At 44.7% G+C, this 20,001-nt stretch overlaps 1 protein-coding gene and 1 long non-coding RNA gene across 4 annotated transcripts in view; one reads left to right on the top strand and one right to left on the bottom strand.

Annotated features, from left to right (window-relative positions):
* LOC147020054 (uncharacterized) overlaps window positions 1-2,527 on the bottom strand; it is a 16,734-nt gene extending 14,207 nt beyond the window's left edge. The window contains exon 1 of one of the 3 annotated variants that reach the window (XR_015061626.1): window positions 2,388-2,527. This is a non-coding gene — a long non-coding RNA (uncharacterized LOC147020054). The remainder of the gene's footprint in view (window positions 1-2,387) is intronic. The other 2 variants (XR_015061627.1, XR_015061628.1) reach the window with 2 other exon arrangements.
* Window positions 2,257-20,001, top strand: part of DHTKD1 (dehydrogenase E1 and transketolase domain containing 1) — an 89,292-nt gene continuing 71,547 nt past the window's right edge. Inside the window, exons 1-5 of the mRNA XM_085895045.1 lie at window positions 2,257-2,724; window positions 8,458-8,616; window positions 9,353-9,564; window positions 16,734-16,928; window positions 17,398-17,670. Of these exons, the coding sequence (XP_085751171.1) occupies window positions 2,514-2,724; window positions 8,458-8,616; window positions 9,353-9,564; window positions 16,734-16,928; window positions 17,398-17,670 (1,050 nt within the window). The 5' untranslated portion in view covers window positions 2,257-2,513. The remainder of the gene's footprint in view (window positions 2,725-8,457; window positions 8,617-9,352; window positions 9,565-16,733; window positions 16,929-17,397; window positions 17,671-20,001) is intronic.

Raw genomic sequence — 20,001 nt, forward strand, 5'->3', positions numbered from 1 at the left:
CATTGGCTAATTTACATATTCTGTGGGTCATCCATATCTACCAGTGGTTCCTTGGTTCTACCAGGTGAGACCAGGGGCATCACCCCCATATTTTTCATTTTTACAATACGCAGGCACAACCCCCTCTGTAACCTGGTGTTGGTTTCGGGGTTAGTGTGATGGTTTGGGATCTTAGGGTCCTGAGTGCGAGCCCCGTCGGCTGCTGAATTGGCACCAGGGGGTTGACTCAGCCTGTCACATTGACCTTCTGAGGACGGCTAAATGAGCACCAGCGTCCTGGTAATAGGGGCACTGCATCAGGGGCATAGCTGCGCTCCTAACCAATGATTCAACCAGCAGCCAAAAGGCTGTCCTCCATCCTCGTGTGTATGTAATATATTGATTTGCAGATGGACCCTTTCTCCCTGTTCCAGAATGCACTCATTATCCTGGGCACTGGAGTTATTTTTATCGAGGCAATATTGATTCAGTACGTCTATTTTGGGATTGCATTAAAGGAACACGAGGCTGACTCCCAATTTGGTATTCTGACACCGTGACTGGACATGCTACCTCCATGCGATTGCTTTCCACAATCTGTAGAAAACGATCTGCAACATGTCCAAATCAACAAGGACTGCAACTGTTACATTTCAACGTGTGCAAAGACTACTGCGCAAACGTTTGGGTTATTTTTACTCTTGTGGTGCTCTTCCCCACTAAAGTACATTTGTGGGAAGTTCGAAGAGTGTAATGTAATAATTAAATTTTGTGAAAGTCATCAGATTTTTTTTCAACAGGATGGAGCACCACCTTGCCCCCCACCCAACACTTCAGGCACCCTCGACTACACATCATGGATGATCCTCCTCGGCACATAATGTTCTTGAAGCATTCATTCACTCGGGGGAATAATACTGGTCGGGTTGGACACACCATAGCAGGACACTCACAAGTCACATCACGTGGCGCAGTTTTCCCAGCAAGCTGGTACTGTGATATGTTCTCGTGGATCAGGCATTATGTGGCGGAGGTCCAATTGGAGAAAGAGAGAAAGAAAGAAGAAAGAAAGCAATATATATATATATATATATATATATATATATATATATATATATATATATATATATATATATATATATATATATATATATATATATATATAATATAAACATATATATATATACATAAATGTATATATAAAATATAAATATATATATATATACATATATATATATATACATAAATGTATATATAAAATATATACATAAATGTATATAAAATATAAACATATATATATATATATATATATACATAAATGTATATTTAAATAAATGTACATATAAAATATATACATAAATACATAAATGTATATTTAAATAAATGTATATATAAAATATATACATAAATGTATATTTAAATAAATGTGCATATAAAATATATACATAAATACATAAATGTATATTTAAATAAATGTATATATAAAATATATACATAAATGTATATTTAAATAAATGTACATATAAAATATATACATAAATACATAAATGTATATTTAAAAAAAAATAAAATATATATATATATATATACATTAATTTATATTTAAATAAATGTATATATAAAATATATACATATATATATATATATATATATACATAAATGTATATTTAAATAAATGTATACATAAAATATATACATATATCTTCTTCTCCTTTTGGCTGCTCCCGTTAGGGGTCGCCACAGCAGATCATCCGTTATGATCCGCCTAATGATTTGGCACAGGTTTTACACCAGATGCCCTTCCTGACGCAACCCTGGTCGCCTATTCTAACCTAGAATGTGGTACACCTATTGTAACCGGGGCCAGTACACTGGTACTCACTTCGCCGACCTCGGAAGGATGACAGGCTGAGTCAACCTCCTGGTGTGTATTAATTCAAGCGGCCAACGGGGCTTGAACTCAGGACCTTTTGTATCCCAAGCCGCTACCCTAACCACAACGCCAACACCAGGCTTCTATTACATATTATATCTATATATACATAAATGTATATTTAAATAAATGTATATATAAAATATATACATGTGTGTGTGTATATATATAAAATATATACATGTGTGTGTATATATATATATATATATATATATATATATATATATATATATATATATATATATATAATAAATATATATATATATATTTTTTTTTTAGACAAAGACATGCCCCTCTGATCCACCAATCGGCTTCATCCTGGCATGGACACAAATGCCCCTCTATTCATGTAACACCCATTTCACACAGGTTCAACTTTTGCCCGCCAGGTCGTTTAATCTCCATCCTGTAACTCTTTAATCTCCATGCTTTGTTCCTCGCTTCATACCCCACATTCCTTCATTCCTTCACTAACCTTCCCTTCTTCGTGTTTCGCCCCCAATCCGACATTGATTCCTGTCGTATCGTCACGTTCTCTTTCTTCATCAAACCCCTTTCTGGTTTCGTCCCCTTTCCCCCTGTTTGCACCGGCTTTGTCAAGATGTCGTTCTCCTTCATCGGCCGCACCGTTCCGAGCGGCATGTTTTTCTGCACCACGATGATGAGGTGTGCCGGGTGTGCACGTGCTGTGGCGGCACGACGTGCTCACGGGACTGTGCGCGAGGTCGGTCTCCGTGCCGGGTGTGCACGTGCTGTGGCCGCACGACGTGCTCACGGGACTGTGCGCGAGGCCGGACTCCGAGCGTCACGAGGTAACAGTTTCAAACTTTCCAGATTCAATCATTCAAAGTGACCTTGGTATGTTCAGTTGACAAGATTCTTGTGTCGCTCTTGCCATATGGTTGAAGTCTCCGAGCAAACACTCCGTTCGAACCCGTTGATAAGGAACGGCTGGCTGAGGAAGCGCGAGCAAGCCGTTTGGTAACTGAGCACCATCGGCGTAGTTTGACTTCTCCATTTGGGAGGAGCAGCAGCAAGCTTAATATACTTACAAAATTACAGTTTGTTCGTGTAGTTCCAGTGGACATGAAATCACAAATACAGTTTATTCATTATTTTATGACTTTTTTTTTTTTGGTTTTGGCCGAATTATTTGACATTTTTAGCAGCGACCACCAATACTGTATTAGCATAACAACAAATCTCGACTAATAAATGTGTGTATGTATAATATATATATATATATATATATATATATATATATATATATATATATATATATATATATATATATATATATATATATATGTGTTTTGTGTGTGTATGTGTATGTGTGTGTGTGTGTGTGTCTCCTCCATAACTCCAAAACCATAAAACCTAGCAGCCTGAAACTTTGCATACATACTAAGAAAACTCCAAGGGAGTGCAAGAGTGAAAATTGGGTGTTTGGGTTAATTAAAACACTCCCTTTGAAGATAATTATCGGCCTTATTTAATTATATCCTTCATCAGGCCTCCGCCACCTCACTCTTTGGGTCTTGAGGCCTTTCCTGGGTAACCTCGCTGGGGTCTGAAGCCACCATGTTTTTTGGCTTGCTCAACCATGCCTTGACTTGGAATAGGCAGCAACGATTTCTTCATGATAAAGTTGTTTTTTTCCCACTTTCCTCACTCGTATCGAATGCCTGTTCATCATAGCTACAAATCGCTGCATACATCACTTTTGTAAATACTATAGTGTTCAAATTAGGACCTTGGAACGAGTTCATGCATTAAATGATACCATTTTCCACGATCTACTCTCACAGATGAAAGTATAATATCATGAACATGTTATTTCAGTTTTGAGGATTAGATATCATCCGGATGAAATAAGTGTCAAAATCTGTTGTAAAATCCGATAATTTAAAGAAGTAACGAGTCTTTTAACTAAGCCGATATACCTAGTTACCTTAAGCTCGCAAGGCGATGTTCCCTCCTCCATACGTACGCAAGAAAATGTGAAATTTCAAAACTATGAAACTTATCTTTTTCTACTGTTTGGAAAATTATATTGACAGAACAAATAATTTCAGAACGTAACAAAATTAACTAGTGTCATTGAGCTATATGATTTAATGCATTCACTGCTAGACCTCATGCCCTGTCCCCCAGATGGAGTACCTATCCATAGCGTCTGCCAGATCTATGTCTATAATTTTCTGGAATCTTCTGGAATATGCTCAACAGGGAATCAAAGCAAATCTGGTAAAAACTGACGTTTTAAAATAAAGTTGGGCATCTCTTGGAGGTGTATGTTTAATGTCTGGCTAACCATATTTCATGTGTGGCAAAGCCACTTGGCGAGCGCTTTCCAAGCTGCTTGGTTGTTCATTTCGATAAAAGTATCCGTGCTCTCAATGGAACATCGATTAGACAGACGCACGTTTCCACCTGTATTGGGCCCTGTGGTGCCATGCGGTTGGTGCCTCAGGAGTTATCTCATCTACTGAAAATGTGTAATTTTATTTTTACAGGACATCGTTTTTTGTTTTTTTTTTGTGCGATCTCCTAACAGCTCGCGATGCAAGAATCATTAAATAATTGTCTTTTTGTATGATCTCCTTTTAATAGGGTTATGTGATAATAGGTGTCATCACCCCTCACTTCGACATAAAAACAAGAAGGTCCATATGCCTGGTGTTGGCTTGATGGTTAGGGTGGTGGGTTTTGGATCCCAGGGTCCTGAGTTCAAATCCCGCTCAGCTGTTGAATTAATACCAGCTGGGGTTAACTCGACAGACTCAGCCTGTCATCCTTCCAAGGTCAGCAAAATGAGTGCCAGCATGCTGGTATCCTGTGTCAGAGTGGCGACCCGTCCACGATTGTGCCCAATAGCCAAGGAGACTGCTTAGGCAGCACCAACACTCTGCACAGAGTATGGTCCCAATCTCCTCCTCCTAATAAGGTCCATCCGACCAAATGTTTGCCATGATCTGGCTGTGAAGGCAAAGGGCATAGATCGACATTTTGTGTTCTGGGCCTTGATATATTTTTGAATTGAATTTTGCTAATTTCCCACTTGAATTCCTCTTTCAAAGAACTGTGTTTAAAGGTAAATCTTTGTGTTTGTCATTTTAATGTATTTTATGCGTGTGTACGCATATAAATTGTATTACCAGAACAGAACTTGGTGTGTGTGTGTGTGTGTGTGTGTGTGTGTGTGTGTGTGTGTGTGTGTGTGTGTGTGTGTGTGTGTGGTTGTTGGTTGTTGGTTGTTGTATGTTATCTCCATTTGCAGGTTTCAGAAGGTGGAACAGATCCCTCCCAGGTCTCGATGTGTGTGTGTCGTGTGTCATGTGTCGTTGATTGGCATCTACATATGTGGGGGTTTTAGAATGTGGAATGGAGTCTTCCCAGGGCAGGTTCACAGTATCCACCTTCATTTTGGTGAGGGGTCATGATTCATGGACCAAGCTGTGAAGTTTTCTGTTCTCAAAGTTTTGTGCTGTGGGCTCTCTTCAGGATCGTTACTGAGTCCAGGACGGCTTCCAACTGCAGTTCGTTTGTAGTGATATTCCCACGGATGGTTTTTAATATCTCTGTGAGGTTCTTTGTCATCATTCCCATCAGGTTCTTCGTCATCACTGGTACAACTTTGGCATTCTTTAGCTTACATGGTCTTCTCACTTCATGCTTGAGGTCTTGGTATTTGGTCATTTTCTTGATTTCTGCATCGTTAGTCCAAAATCACTTGTATTAATGTGAGCGGTACTTCAATGTTTTCAGTGATTGCCTTTGGTTCATTTTTCCCACTAATTTTCTGGAACTAGGATTTCAAAGTTTTTTTTTCACACATGCCAGTGGATTCCTTTGCAAACTCTGTTGTGTCGTTGTGTGTACAACTGTTCTGATATGGTTTTGTTTTCATGTTCGGTCAGTAAGTGTCACATCATTCTCTTTGCTAACCCCACTTGCACCCCTCACCAGTCTTTTTTTTTTTTCTTACTCTGTCTCTTTCTTGCTTCCCCCTCCTAATAAAATGCAGCACTCTCCTCCCATACCTCTGTCTCTGTCTCTCTCTTTCACCCTCCCTCCCACAGTGAATAGCAACATTTGGTGAGGTGTCACTCTCCCACCTCTCCCTCCCCCTCTCACCCTACACCTGACTCCTCTCTCTCCCTCTCACTTTCTCCACCCCCCTCCTTATTGTCCCTGTCAGCAAAGTAATGGGTTGTATTTGCTAGTTATTGAATAATAAAAAAATTAACGAGCTCTTTATGAATAATGTCTCCCATACATAAGCATGTCTTGATATAAATACTGTTCTTACCTTAATGATTAATGTAGGTGCAATCATGTTTACCTTTGGTTAGCGTAAACGTCCACCCTGTCCTCTGGAATCAGCTTCACAGTTAAAATAGCCTTCTATGTGAAGAAGTGCCAGTGAAGAAAATCTTCTCTCACCCATGGTTGAACGTAACCAGTTTCTAATCTGTCTCATTGCAGAAAAGCTTCATTCCGAAGTGGCCATCCCGACTGGCAATGTGAGAGCCAACTGAATGAGTTTGTAATAGTTTGGGTGCATTCTCTGAGACAATTCTTTTTAAAGTCTTTGAAGGGTAACAACAGATTCCAGATTGGTAAAAAGGTCCATTTCTGCAGCTCCAAGCTGAGGATTTATTTTGAGTGGGTCTGCATATTTCTGCAACAGTGGATGTAGATGAATGCCATTTTTGTGACATCTTAACAATGACTCGCATGTTTCAGCAATTTCCATTGATTCATTTTAGATTCGTCTCTCTTACTCTGCAGTTTCAGCATCCCAGACAGGAATGTCCAACTGCTGATGCCACTTTTTGAGGTTGGCTAACAGACGCAGGTGTTTCATGTGCATCGTTGCCTCTTCTACAAGCTCTTTGACCCAAAGTTGTTGGGATAAAAGTCTGTAAGAGCTTCTGAGAGTTTCACTGCTCTTTTTCTTTTTGGAAAGTGATGTGTGTCTTCGTCTGGCACTGCAATGTCATGGTCTTTCCAGAATGCTGTAATTTCATTCCACATACCATTCCAGCTTTCTTCACTTCTGAGTTTTTCAAGGTACACTTTCAGGTATCTATGATAGAGGAGGCATTTGCATCTGTGGTGTCGATGCTTTGAAGACCTTTGTGAGCAGCATGAATAACTTTCGAAATGTCGTGAAAGATAATTAAGGAGGCATTGAATGAAACTCCAGTCATAAGATGAAAAAGGCCGTTTGCTTCCACTGACCAAATTTCTCCTGGTTTACTTGGATCTCTGAGACACCGCATGATAGCGGTGTAATGTGTTTTCAATGCAAACATTGTTTTAATTCCCCATTTACATGCCCAACGTGTATCACTGGGCTGCACAATCTCTTTTTTTTTGCTACAGGCCCAAAGCTGTCTGCATGTCGATAAACTTCTGATGATTCGTTGGCTCCGCAAACACTGAATACAAATTCTCAACTACATTTAGAAAGCCCATAGCACTACGACTCGCTTTACAGCACTCTACAAGGACGAGGTTGAGGTTGAGTTTGTGTGCCACGCAATGTACATACATTGCAAACGGATGATCATCTTTCATTCGCTGCTGACCCCCAGTTACGTGTCCTGACATAACAACAGCACCATCATAAGATTGGGCAACTATCAGCACATTGTGCAATCCATTTGTCTCCAAAGCTTTCTTTCTGGCAGTTTAAATACCTTCTGCATTTTGGGAAGATGAGCAATTGACAAAGCACAGGAACCTTTCTCTGATCTCGAGGTTTTCTGAATATCTGATACAAACTGAAAGTTGCTCTGTCTGAAACGATCTGGTCTCATCTGCTATTATAGCAAAAAAAAAAAACCGGCGTTATTCATTGTCAGTACGATTTCTTTGAGAACCAAATATGTACAGATCTGTAGCACTTCGTTTTGAAATTCAGAACTTGTGCAATTCAAATAACAAGCCTGCATTGAATTAAAAGTTTCATCATGCTTTGAAAAGAAATCACAAAATTCAATTTAGATTCCTTTCCCTCATTGTGCCCACGAAACGGTAAACCAAACTTTGAAAGTAACTTGATGATGTCACAAACCTTAGTAAGCTAATTCCTGTTTCTCTGAACGGTGCTTTGATGACTTTCCAAAAGCTTCACTGCTACTGATCCTGTTTCTTCGCCGTGTTTGAAGCTTTGCCACTTTTCCATACATTTCAAATGAACCTGGGAGACGGCATGTTTGGAAAAATTTTCCGAGATTTTCTTCCAATCCTGTGTGCCTTTTTTGATAAATGAATGCTCAGTATGGTCTTTTTGAGTCGAAGTGACGTTGGGGAAATCAGAACACAGCATCTTGCTGAACAGAATATTCAACCTTGGGGAATTTGTTGTTGTAGAAAACTGGAAAAGAACGACTGTTTTTTTTCCAAATATTCTCTTTGGAAAAACCAGTCAGATGTGGCTGATTAGGCCCAATATTTTTTTCTCTGAGATCTGTAACCATGCTTGTATTGATTTGTGCTAGATGTGTAACCATGCTTGTATTGATTTGTGGTAGATGTGGACCACGCTTTACTTCGGCTTGTAACAGCATTTCGAGAACATGGACATCGCAAGGCTCAGCTAGACCCACTTGATGGCATTTTTGTTGACCAGTCTGTTCCAGAGATACAGCCAGAAACCTATGGTCTTCAGCCGGGGTTGTACCTTGTTCCCGGTATGTTGCGCCGGTCCTGACGCCTACCTTGGTAATGAGCTGCCTATGTTACCAATACAATTTCTGTAAGGGAAGTTAACCAACTGTGGATTCAAGCAGAGCGACGAGTAGCATTTTGAATTGTTAACTGAAACAAACATATTTTGTGAATTAATGTCATGCAATCTCAGTGATGCGCTACAATGAAGCTTCTGTTGACTGAAGCTCCATAGTTGCATCAGATCAATGTTGTGGTGTTTTGTGCAGGTTAATCCTCTTGTACAATATTATGAGTCATAAACAAAGGAGTTGGGGATGGGGTTGAGTGGGGATGGGGGGTGTTGATGCAAAGTACTCCTGAGTTCATATCCAAATATTACTTCCTGTACTTACTATCGGTATCGCCACACACCCCCCTTACCACCCCCTCCCCCCCATGTCTGATAGGAACATGGAATGGACCTCAGTCAGCACAACAAAATAAGTGATGCAATCTTTGCTTTTTTTTACTTCGAGACTGTATGTAACAGTCACAGTTAATTTGCCATTGGTGTTCGCAGAACATTACAAAAAAGGTAGACACCTTTTATGATGCAATGATCAAATTGATATTTTAAATATTGATAATGAAAGAGCATGTATGTCAAGGGAAATGACCTTAAAGTTGATTTTTGGATAAGGTTACAGAGTTGTGAATTGACTATCCGTGCGAGCAGTGGATGTTGCTGACAATCTGCTGTGCACCGTGCTCTCGTAGATGGCTTACATATTGGCTGTAAAGAGGCGAGTTTGGATCACATCGTAGCTTACTTGCAGCAAACGTACTGTCGGCACCTAGCTGTGGAAACGGGATGGCTTGATTCAACAGAACAGAGAGAATGGCTTGGACAAGCCTTCGAACAGATACGAGATGAGCCATTGGATATGAATGAACGCCTTGAGCTTGCGAAGCTTCTGCTGGAATCTCAGGTGCATTTGATCTCATTACCGAGATAGATGCAAAATAGCAATTCAACTCAGAGATGTGTGAACAAATTTCATAACATGCATGGAGATGTCAAATACTTTGTTTATTCTTATACAAGTGTATGATGCAAAAGGTGCGCACAATCACCTCTGAGCTGTGAGGCCTGGATTTGAATATCGGCCAAGCTATGAACTGTCATCCTGGGGTTGGCAGGCAGGGCGAGGCATCGATGTGCGTGCCATCCTTCGCATGGACGTTAATGTATATGTCCCGTCTGTTGGAATTGGTTGGTGGACGTGAAAGATCCCGCAGTGTCCTTTGCGAGGAGTAATTGAGTTATCACCGGCACCCTGAACGAATTGGAAATTCCAGCTCGAACTTACAGGTTCGAAATTCGAACTCGAATTCCAGCTCGAATTAATTAATTTACTTCAAACTTTCCGAATTGAGGTTTTCTTTTTTGAAACTCTTCTGTCCCCCCCCCTCCCCCCCTTGCGGAAAAAAAAATCAGTGCTAACTGGATTCTTATCCGAGTAATTGAAGGGTGTGTGATGAATTCGGCTCTTGATTGTAAATCAATTCATGCCTTTAACAAAATGACTATAATATTGTTGCGGAGCCGGGTATTGGCTGCAAGCACGATCGCTAGGTGGGGCGGTAGGGTCGACTCTACCGAACACCCGGAATCGAGATCGTACCTTTTGGAAAACTCCGAGGGTATGGGACCCTTACAGGACCGTGAATCATCAATAATTCCACCACGTGGTGCAGGGTTATTTGCCAATCTTCAAGATACCTAGAGGTCCACGTGGTGAGTTACCGAGTATTCACACCCTCGACGGCACTCGTACGAGTCGAGCCGTCAACGTGCCCGACCCGTGCACAACCCGAGCGGATGGTTGCCAAAGTCCCGTCGGTCCAAACGTACATTTACAACGGCAACAGCCTTTGTAATTCACCAACACGTGTCATACTGAGCCAATGGAAGAAACACAGCAACGAACTGATACATTTAACAAATGTATTTATTTGTAATGGGGAAAGGGGGGAGCACGCAAGAAGCAGAGTTATCCGACGATAGAGATGCAAGTATGCACAGCAAAGAGCACTTAAACAATTCCGACTTACAGATGGGCCCACCGACAGACACACACACACACACACACACACACACACACACACACACACACACACACACACACACACACACACACACACACATACTCAGAAGGACATGAACCTGTCCACCTCGTGTGGTTCGGCTGACACGGGTGAACCAGGCCAGCATTGAGATGCGATAATAGAATCCAGAGCTCCCCTCACCACTCGTCCCGGCAACCAAAAACTCTCCTCTGTATCCCAAACTGTCCAGAAGGCAGGAGGTTGCTCTGCCACTTCTCCAAGTCTTTGAGTTGAACATCAAAGCGAGGGCTGATAACTTCACACTTGTTCAACCTGCCCGTCAGATTGACCACAATCTTGCCTGCTCGATGGTCATCAACTATCTCAAAAACTCTCTCCATCACCGACAGACGATGCGCAACCGACTCGCGGTTCTTGTGGAGGAAGGATCTCTCCTCGTCCGATTGGGCCACAACCTTATTCACCCTTCTCCGGGGGGGGGGGGAGGGGACGCCTCCACCTTCCCCTGCTCTTCCTCACTGGATGGTTTTGGCACGCAGAATCGCTTGTCGCCCTGTCATTGGCCAAAACGAGCGGCAAGTCCATTGATTGGCCCGGGGGCGTGGTGACGTCATGCGGACCGCCTTTCTCACCGTCACGGGGTCTCATTGGCTGAGCGGCGGCCACCTCACTCGTAGCGCGCTGATTGGTCGAGGGCCATCCGAGATAGGCAACTTCCTTTGCGAACAAAGTACATTTCTCCAGGCTCAACTTCAACCCTGCCTGCCTGAGGCGCCCAAAAACCTGGTCCAAATTAGCTATTGCCTGGGAAAATGTTTTAGCGTGCACCAGGACGTCCTCCAGGTACACCAGGCATGATTGCCATGGCATGCCGCCCAGCACACACTCCATCAATCTCTCAAAGGTGGCGGGGGCGTTGCACAAACCGAACGGCATCACAGTGAACTGATACAATCCCTTCCCTGTCAAAAATGCCGTTTTCTCCTTCCTCGTCTTGTCTATCTCCACCTGCCAATACCCACTCTTGAGGTCCAAAGTTGAGAACCATTTGGAGCCTGAAACGGCATCGAGGGTATCGTCAATTCAAGGCAGGGGATAGGAGTCTTTGAGTGCCACGTTGTTAAGTTGGCGATAGTCCATGCAGAAACGCGTGGTCCCATCCTTCTTTTTAATCAACACAACCGGTGACATCCAAGGACTTCCTGAGAGCTCAATGACACCTGCATTGAGCATCTTTTCTTCCTGTTGGTCAGCTTCCTCTCTCTTGCTCTAAGGGAGCGTCGAGCGGGCTGATGGACAGGCCAGGCCCCATCGGTGTGGATCTGATGTTTCACCAGGCCCATACGTCCAATATCCTTGGGTGACAAGGAGAAGATTTCTATCTGTCAGCCGACCAGTTTGTGTAAGGCCTCCCGCTGGGCATCCTCCAAATCTACACCACTCCGATTTACCATCTCGCAAATGGGATCGGGTCAATTCCTATCAGACTCTGGAGACCCCCTCTGGGCCGGTCCGACTCGATGTTCTCATCCCTCAGATCTGCAACTCGTACCACTGGGGTGCAATCTGCCACCTTCATGCCCCGTCCTATAGTGCGTGGTTCCGTGCTCACATTTATTACCCTGACGGGCATGATAGGCCCGTCGGTATTTACCATGGTGCGGGCCACGACTAAACTCAGGGTCGATTGCCCCTCCAGTAGTTCGGCCAGGCCGTAGGAGCCCTGCCAGGTTGGGTGTGCCCGCCACCGTGCCGGAATTACTGCCTCGGCACCCGGGGGAATGACCATGGAGTTGGGAGCCTCCAGCTCTACCTTCTCATCCGTGCTCAAGCCCCCCAACGGCAACTCCTCACCACCCAACTGCATGACTCCTCGGCCCAAGTCGATCTTACAACCACCGGCAGTCAGCACATCTAACCCTATTAAGCATGGGTCGCACACCTCTGCCACCCAAACCTCTATTTTCCTTTTAACAGTGCCCAATTTAAGGTTCACGAAACCACGCCCCATGATGGGGGCCATTGCCCTGGTAGCTAGCTGCAAACTATGATTTTGCAGACTGTGGATCTCGTCCCACCCATCCACACTCAAATTAAGGACCACAGGGCTGATGATCGTGGCGCTCGCTCCTGTGTCCACAACGGCGTCTACCTCTACGCCGGCAATTTTGCACCGAATTGTCAAACTACCAGTGCCAATTTGGCCACAATAAATGACCTGTCCCAGCTCTTAGGGCTCTTCCCCATCTGGGTCTGCCGAACACGGCCCGATATATTCGGCACTCATTAGTTTCCCTGGAACTGGCGGGGGGGGGGGTGGTGTTGGGGCCTGGCTATTCCGGTTTGCACGGGGTGGAGTTGGTGGTCCGGGGCCTTTCCCTGTGCGGGGCCCTACACTGCCGCTGCAGGTGGCCCACCTGGCTACAGTTAAAACACCTCACTGGGTAAGATGCATGCCTCCGGTAGTTCAAATTATACCCCCCCCTCACTCCGAATTGGGGTATCCGCTGATGGACCATCACGTGTCTGCCCATGAGCCGCCTGCCATAGCCCAGACCCCCGCTAACCGGCGGTCGACCATGTCCCGGACCATTCCCTCCATCTCCACTCTGGAGCCAAGACCAACCCCGGCTCCCGGTGCACGGTTGTCCACGGGGCCCACCTGCTGGACAGCTAACGCACGTCGCTCGGCTCCTCCAGCCGGCGGCTTTGTTGCCTCCCATCGGGCGGCAGCGTTGGCCGCCTTCTGGAGGTTTTCGGGCGAAATGTGGTCAGCAGGGCCCCGGTGTCGGTGCCTGCAAGAGCCTGGATAAAATAGTCCAGGGCAAGGTCTTCCTGGTAGAGTGGGGCCATGTTTGCATGTTTAATCCCCGCTGCGCGGCGAATGTTGTATGCCAAATCTCCCATCTTTTCGTGGGGCTGACGGTTACGCCCACTGAGCTGAGATTTAACAAGCTCACTCTGCTGCTCTATTCCAAAACGGTTATTTACAGCCGAACGGAGGCCTGCCAGCGTTATCCCTCCCGGGGGCATCGTGGGCAGGACCTCGGCCGCTGCGACGAGCAGCGCCGCCACAAGGTGGATCCCACTCTCATCCACGCCCCAGCCATTACCCCTGGCCACGTGGTCAAATTGGGCTAAATACGCCCTTAGGTCCGTCTTTCCGTCGTATGGAGCCAGCGGCACCGTCCGGCCTCCCGGGTTCCGAACCCCACTCACCAGTCCCTGAGGGACAAATGGAGGGACGAATCCCCCAGATTTTGGTGGTTCCCTACCCCCGCGGAGCCCGAGCCATTCGCCCGGATAATTTGTCACCCCCGTCTGGGTCGGTGCCTGCCCCGCACCGTCTTGCATTCTCCCCCATGCCATCCCGCTTGCATTCCGCATACACTCCAGAACAATCATACTGGGGGCCTGTATTAGGCCAAGAGACCCCGAGATCTCTACCCCCCCCCAAACTCGGCATGCACACCCTCGCGTCATGCAACTGTCCTACCTCGTTCGGTGACACCGGACTCACCTGGTCGCGATCCGCTTCGAGAGAGCGTATTTTCTCCCTCTGTTCCCTAAGGAGGCCATCCTGCCTCTTGCATCGGGTCTCAATACATTCCACTAGTTCCGTTTTTATATCCCTTACCTTACCCTCCATTCGTGCCTGCTCGTCTTTTACCTTATTCAGTTCGTCCCTTACCTTCCCTATTTCCCCTTGTGTCTCCACTAATTCCTCCTTCAACAATTTAAACCCTTCTTTTGTCTCGTCCATGTGTTTTTCTAAACGTTCTCCCAGTTTCCGCGTCTCCGTCTCTACTCTTCATCCCAATTCTCCAACTATTTCCGTTATCTCTTCGTGTCTCGCCCCACATCCTTCTTTTACGGCCACGAATTCATCCCTCGTTTCCTGCTGGCCTTGTCTCAGTCCTTCTATTGCCGTCGCGTTTCTTTCCATCTCCTTCTTTTATTGCCCTTGTCTTTTTTTTAAATTTCTTTCACCCCCTGTCCGAGTTTGTCTACCTCCCGTCCAACCGTAGTTATTTTGTCCGTCACGTCCTCCTAACCCACCTCCATCGCGGACCACACACCTTTCACACTCCCTCTCAACTCAGCCATCACTCCACGTACAGTGCCGATCTCCTCCGCCATTTTGCATTTCACCTCCTCCAATTCCGCCTTCATCGCCTCTTGCCCTGTCTGGAGGTTCACCCCCATGCTCTGCATTTCCCCTCGCTGCGTTGGCATATCAGCCCTTCGTGCCTGCGTGTTTGCATCCATCTTATCGTTCATTCGTTGTGCATTCGCATCCATTTTATTTTCCATTCTTTGTGCATTTTCTTTCATTCCTTCCCTATACGCATCCATTTTGCTGTTCATTCCTGCCAGCATTGCCATCAACTGGCCCATTACATGTCAAATGTACTCGGCAGAGGCATCGGGGGGGGGGGATTTGATGGAGGGGTGGGAGGAGGTGTCATACACCGCCCCTGCGCCCCTTACGGACTCTGAGTTTGGTTGCGGGGAAAGTTCTTGCATGGGGGTAGTGTCCTGGACCATGGGTTAGTCTACCACTCTACATCTACCTCACTGGGTAGTGAGGTAGATGTAGTGGTAGACTAACCCATGGTCCAGGCTTGCCATGTCACGTGTTGGGAAGAGAATTTAAAATGCTCGTAATTTGGGGGAAACGGGGGGGGGGGCTCCCTACACCCCTGATCCGAATCCGTGAATTTCGTGGAGATGGAGAGGTTCGAATTCCGCTCCTGAACACCAATTTGTTGCGGACCGGGTATCAGCTGCGAGCATGACCGCTAGGTGGGGCGGTAGGGTCGACTCTACCGAACACCCGGAATCTAGATCGCACCTTTCGGAAAACTCCGAGGGTACGGGTCCCTTACCGGACCGTGAATCGTCAATAATTCCACCACGTGGTACAGGGTTATTTGCCAATCTTCAAAATACCGAGAGATCCACGTGGTGAGTTACCGAGTATTCACACCCTCGACGGCACTCGCACAAGTCGAGCCGTTAGCGTTAGTCCGTCGATTGGCCCGGAATCATGGTGACGTCATGCAGACCACCTGTCTCACCGTCGCGGGGTCTGATTGGCTGAGCGGCGGCCATCTCACTCGTAGCATACTGATTGGTCGAGGGCCGCCGTGAGGCTCCTCCTTGAACTCCGACCACCATGGCGTCGTGAAGGTGAGCGTGATGCTGGCGTTGTTGTAGTTGATGTTGGTGGTGTAAAAATAAAGCAAAACCCTGACTATCAAAGTAACTTCGCAGCGCATGTACATTTAATTACCCATTAGACACGGGACGGGGACCCTAACTAAAAACACATACTTACCGATATAACTGTTCTATAGGACCTGTATGTTGAGTGTTCATGGCTTCCAGATTCGCAACAACATAAGATACAGAATAAAGGTTCGTTGTTGCTAAGAATTGCAATTTTGTGGTTTACACAGAGAAACAAAGTTTGAAGAACAGGGCTTTTTTTAAATAAAATACTTTGCAAAATAATAAGCAGACAAAATGCTGAGTAAGAATTGAGTGATCTTGGCATGTGTGGAACAGTTACTCGAGAATACGCTGACCACACACACAGAGATCTTGTTGAAAATATATTTTTTTAATTGATCCCCTCTTTGTGAAGCAAACCATTTCGTTGTTGCATTGGAAAAGCAACAGGTGAGATTTACCACCATAATCGTCCCTTTTAAGTCCTTTTTTGGCAGGAATCTCGTCCCAAAGTCCCCGTGATGTATTTTGATTGCATCATGGCTAGAATCCACAGCTATTAACCAGCAAGACCGGTTCTTCACTTTACATCTATATGTAGTGGTGCAAGCACATCTCTGTCCAGCCACAAAAGGCACCTTTTATAGCTTTTACCGATGTTGTTTGTGTTCCTGTTAGAGCATAATCAAATAAATTGCATACGTGTTGGTAGTACATGTATTGAACATGCTATTCAACTTGCAACTCATGAAACTACTTGCTTCTATTTTATTTTACATGTAATCGCAAATAGATCCTTGACAACTTTTTGGCGAAAAGGTTTGCAACGGTGAAGCGATACAGTGCAGAGGGTGCAGAGGCGATGATGGGGTTCTTCTTGGAGATTCTGAGACGGAGCTGTCATCTCGGCATAACTGACGTCGTGCTTGGGATGCCTCATCGTGGTCGCCTCAATTTGCTCACAGGTCTTCTGCAGTTGTCACCCGAGGCAAGAAAACTTGAAGGCAACATATAAACACTGAATTAGAATAGAAAATTAAAACGAAACTTTTGGCTTGGGCTGCGGTCTATGAAAGCCTCGGAACCAACGACTGCTAAACTCAGTGTCAGCTGCTACAAGTGCTGGTGTGGCACACAGGTTCATGGTCACTATCCCAGTTAAGAGGTACTTTTGGATATAATCGCTCAAGTGATGATATTTCAAAATGTGGTGGACAGATTTTGACAACAATTGGTGGATGTGTTGTGTAGGTGACGAGAACAAGCCCATTAGATTTTGGTTCAGGTCTGGATGCAAATCCGACCTATCTGTGTGATACATAATGTAAAATGTTCAGCCTAGCGGAAGTATGCGCTGTACCGAGTGCCGTTCTAGTTCAGTGTGACCGTTGTCCATTTTATGTGCAGTTCTATCGCAAAAGACTCAGTTGATGTAATTGTTGCATTACCACCACCAGCTGCTGTTTCACAAGATGCGAGGCTTCAGTGAGATTCCGACCGGTGTCCATGGCGCCATTGGGGACGTGCTGTCACACCTCACGGCCTCAGTGGATGTTTCTTTGGGGTCTGCTCATGCTGTACACGTGACCATGTTACCCAACCCATCACACCTCGAGGCTGTAACCCCTGTAGCTATGGGTAAAGCACGGGGACGACAACAGCGACGCCAGGAAGGAGATTACTCCATAGAGGGCGAGGGCCAGTCTGGAAACCGGGTGCTCTGCTTGCAGGTACACAGTAAAAGAGCTGTAGTTTTGAAAGACAGTTAAGAAATTTTAAATAAATTACATTACTCTTCAGTTTCTATCATGTCCATTGTTAATTTGCCTATTTATTGGATGAATTTTTGTTCTGTTCATAAAATGCAATTTTATGAACAGAATTTAATTGTCACCGCATAACCGATTCGGTCCTTTGGTTCGAGTCCCAGGTTGAGTCAGAATTTTTTCACACTAGCCCCACGAAGAAATTTATTCCTGTTTAATTAATGAATAAATAAACAAGCCAGTAGGCGACGAGGGATCCGCTAGGATCGAAGCGCTGGATACGATGTTTTTCATTCTGACCGATCCACTGACGAAGATTCATTGCCAAGACGTATTGGTTCACATATAATTGTTCCTCTGCCTGGCAAGATTTTTCCTATTGCGTATTTTGCCAACTGGCACTCCTCATAAAAAATGACGGTAAACAGACACCCTATTTTTGAAGGACTACCATTTGAAAAATAATCGGTTTGCTGGTTTGTGCTGTGGAGCCTCGTGTTGCAGACACACACACACACACACACACACACACACACACACACACACACACACACACACACACACACACACACACACACACACACACACACGGAAAACCCGATAAACTTCTCTCAATGCTCTTGTTTGGCCACACCTCTTGAGCCACACAATATTTTTCATAAGCCACGCCCACTTTCCTACGCCACTCCCACTTTAAATAATAAATAATTGGAGGTGGTGTGTGGGTCGTGGAATCGTTTTCGGTAAACAAATAAACATATTATTAGAAATCCACAAAGACAGAAATGCCGGTGATTCCATTTATTTTGGATCCTTTTCACTTTGGTCAATAACGTTTGGATCGAAGGTGGAACGACGGTGTAGTTCCTTAAAAACACTGTATACACACCTTAAATGACGGCACATAGACACCCGATTTTTGAAGGACTACCATTTGAAAAATAAAACCTCAATCAAAAATCGGCTTGAGTAAAATTTTCTAAATGTCTCGAAGTGTTTAATTCCGAAGTCTTGTTTCTCTACATTCAAAACTGAAGGACAAGTACTGAAAATACTGTATGCGGTTTTTCGGCCGCTGTACAGCAACGGGTGGTTGCTAGGCAACGAAATTCAAACGCACACATTCCCAGTATATATTCCACCTGTTGGCAAAGTTTCATCGAAATCGGTTCGCTGGTTCGTGCTGTGGAGCCTCGGTCCAAGCTTGGTTGGTCCAAGTCTTTCACAAACCGGCTGTTCAGACCTGATGTTCGACAAAAGTCAAGGCAGGAATTTGTAATTTGTTCAGGTACTGCCGACAGCTCACCTACTTTTTGTAAAGTATACCATGGGATATTTAAAGTCCACCAACTAATTTGTGTCACCTAACCAACTTATCCACCAAGTTTCATCCGAATCCGGCCATAACTTTTTGATATTAAAGTGCTAATGTATCGTTTTTGGCCTGATCTCTTCATGTTGAGGAATCACTAAAAATTCAGTTATCTGGATCCGGATCTTCACCAAAATTTGAACAATTCGTCCTTGTCAAACACCCAACCCGTCTGCCAAGTTTCATCTGAATCAGTGCATAACGTTTTTTTTTAAACATCATGCCATTTGTCGTTTTTGTCCTTATCACTCAACGGTGAAGAATTACTGAAAAAAACATGCTGAAGAGTTTACGTTTTGTATCCAACTGAAAGGCCGAACCTGGATCCAGACCTCCAAAATCTCATTGGCTTGTTCTTCTCATCTGCCCAACTCATCGACCAAGTTTTGTCGGAATCCGTCACAACTTTTTGAGATATCGTGCCATACAGTATATCGCGTGTGGCCTGATCTCTCAATGGTGAAGAATCACTTTAAAATAATCAGGTCTGGATGTGGATCTTCACCAAAATTGAATAATTTCTTCCTTATCATACACCCAACCTGTCTACCAAGTTTCACCTGAAACCGTCCATTACTTTTTGAGATATCCTGTTCGCAGACAGACAAACAGACAGACAGACAGACAGGGGTGAAAACATAACCTCCGCTCACTTTCGGTAGCGGAGGTAATTATGCCACCATGTACATTGAAGCACTGATGCTAAAACAGAAACTGACATGCTTTGGACACCTCATGCATGCAGAAAACGAGAGTCTGGAGAAGTCCACCATGCTGGGTATGATTGAGGGAATTAGATTAAGAGGAGGAGGGAGACCTTGTATATGCCTGATGGTTGGGTGAAGGCTGCAACCAAGCTGTCTCTGCCAAAGCTTCGGTCGGCACTAGGCAGTGCTTGGTAGGAATGTTTGTAGACATCTGAT

This window comes from Eptatretus burgeri, chromosome 9, assembly GCF_056783735.1.
Source record: "Eptatretus burgeri isolate ZD-2024b chromosome 9, Ebu_testis_v1, whole genome shotgun sequence".
NCBI classification, from domain to species: Eukaryota; Metazoa; Chordata; class Myxini; order Myxiniformes; family Myxinidae; genus Eptatretus; species Eptatretus burgeri.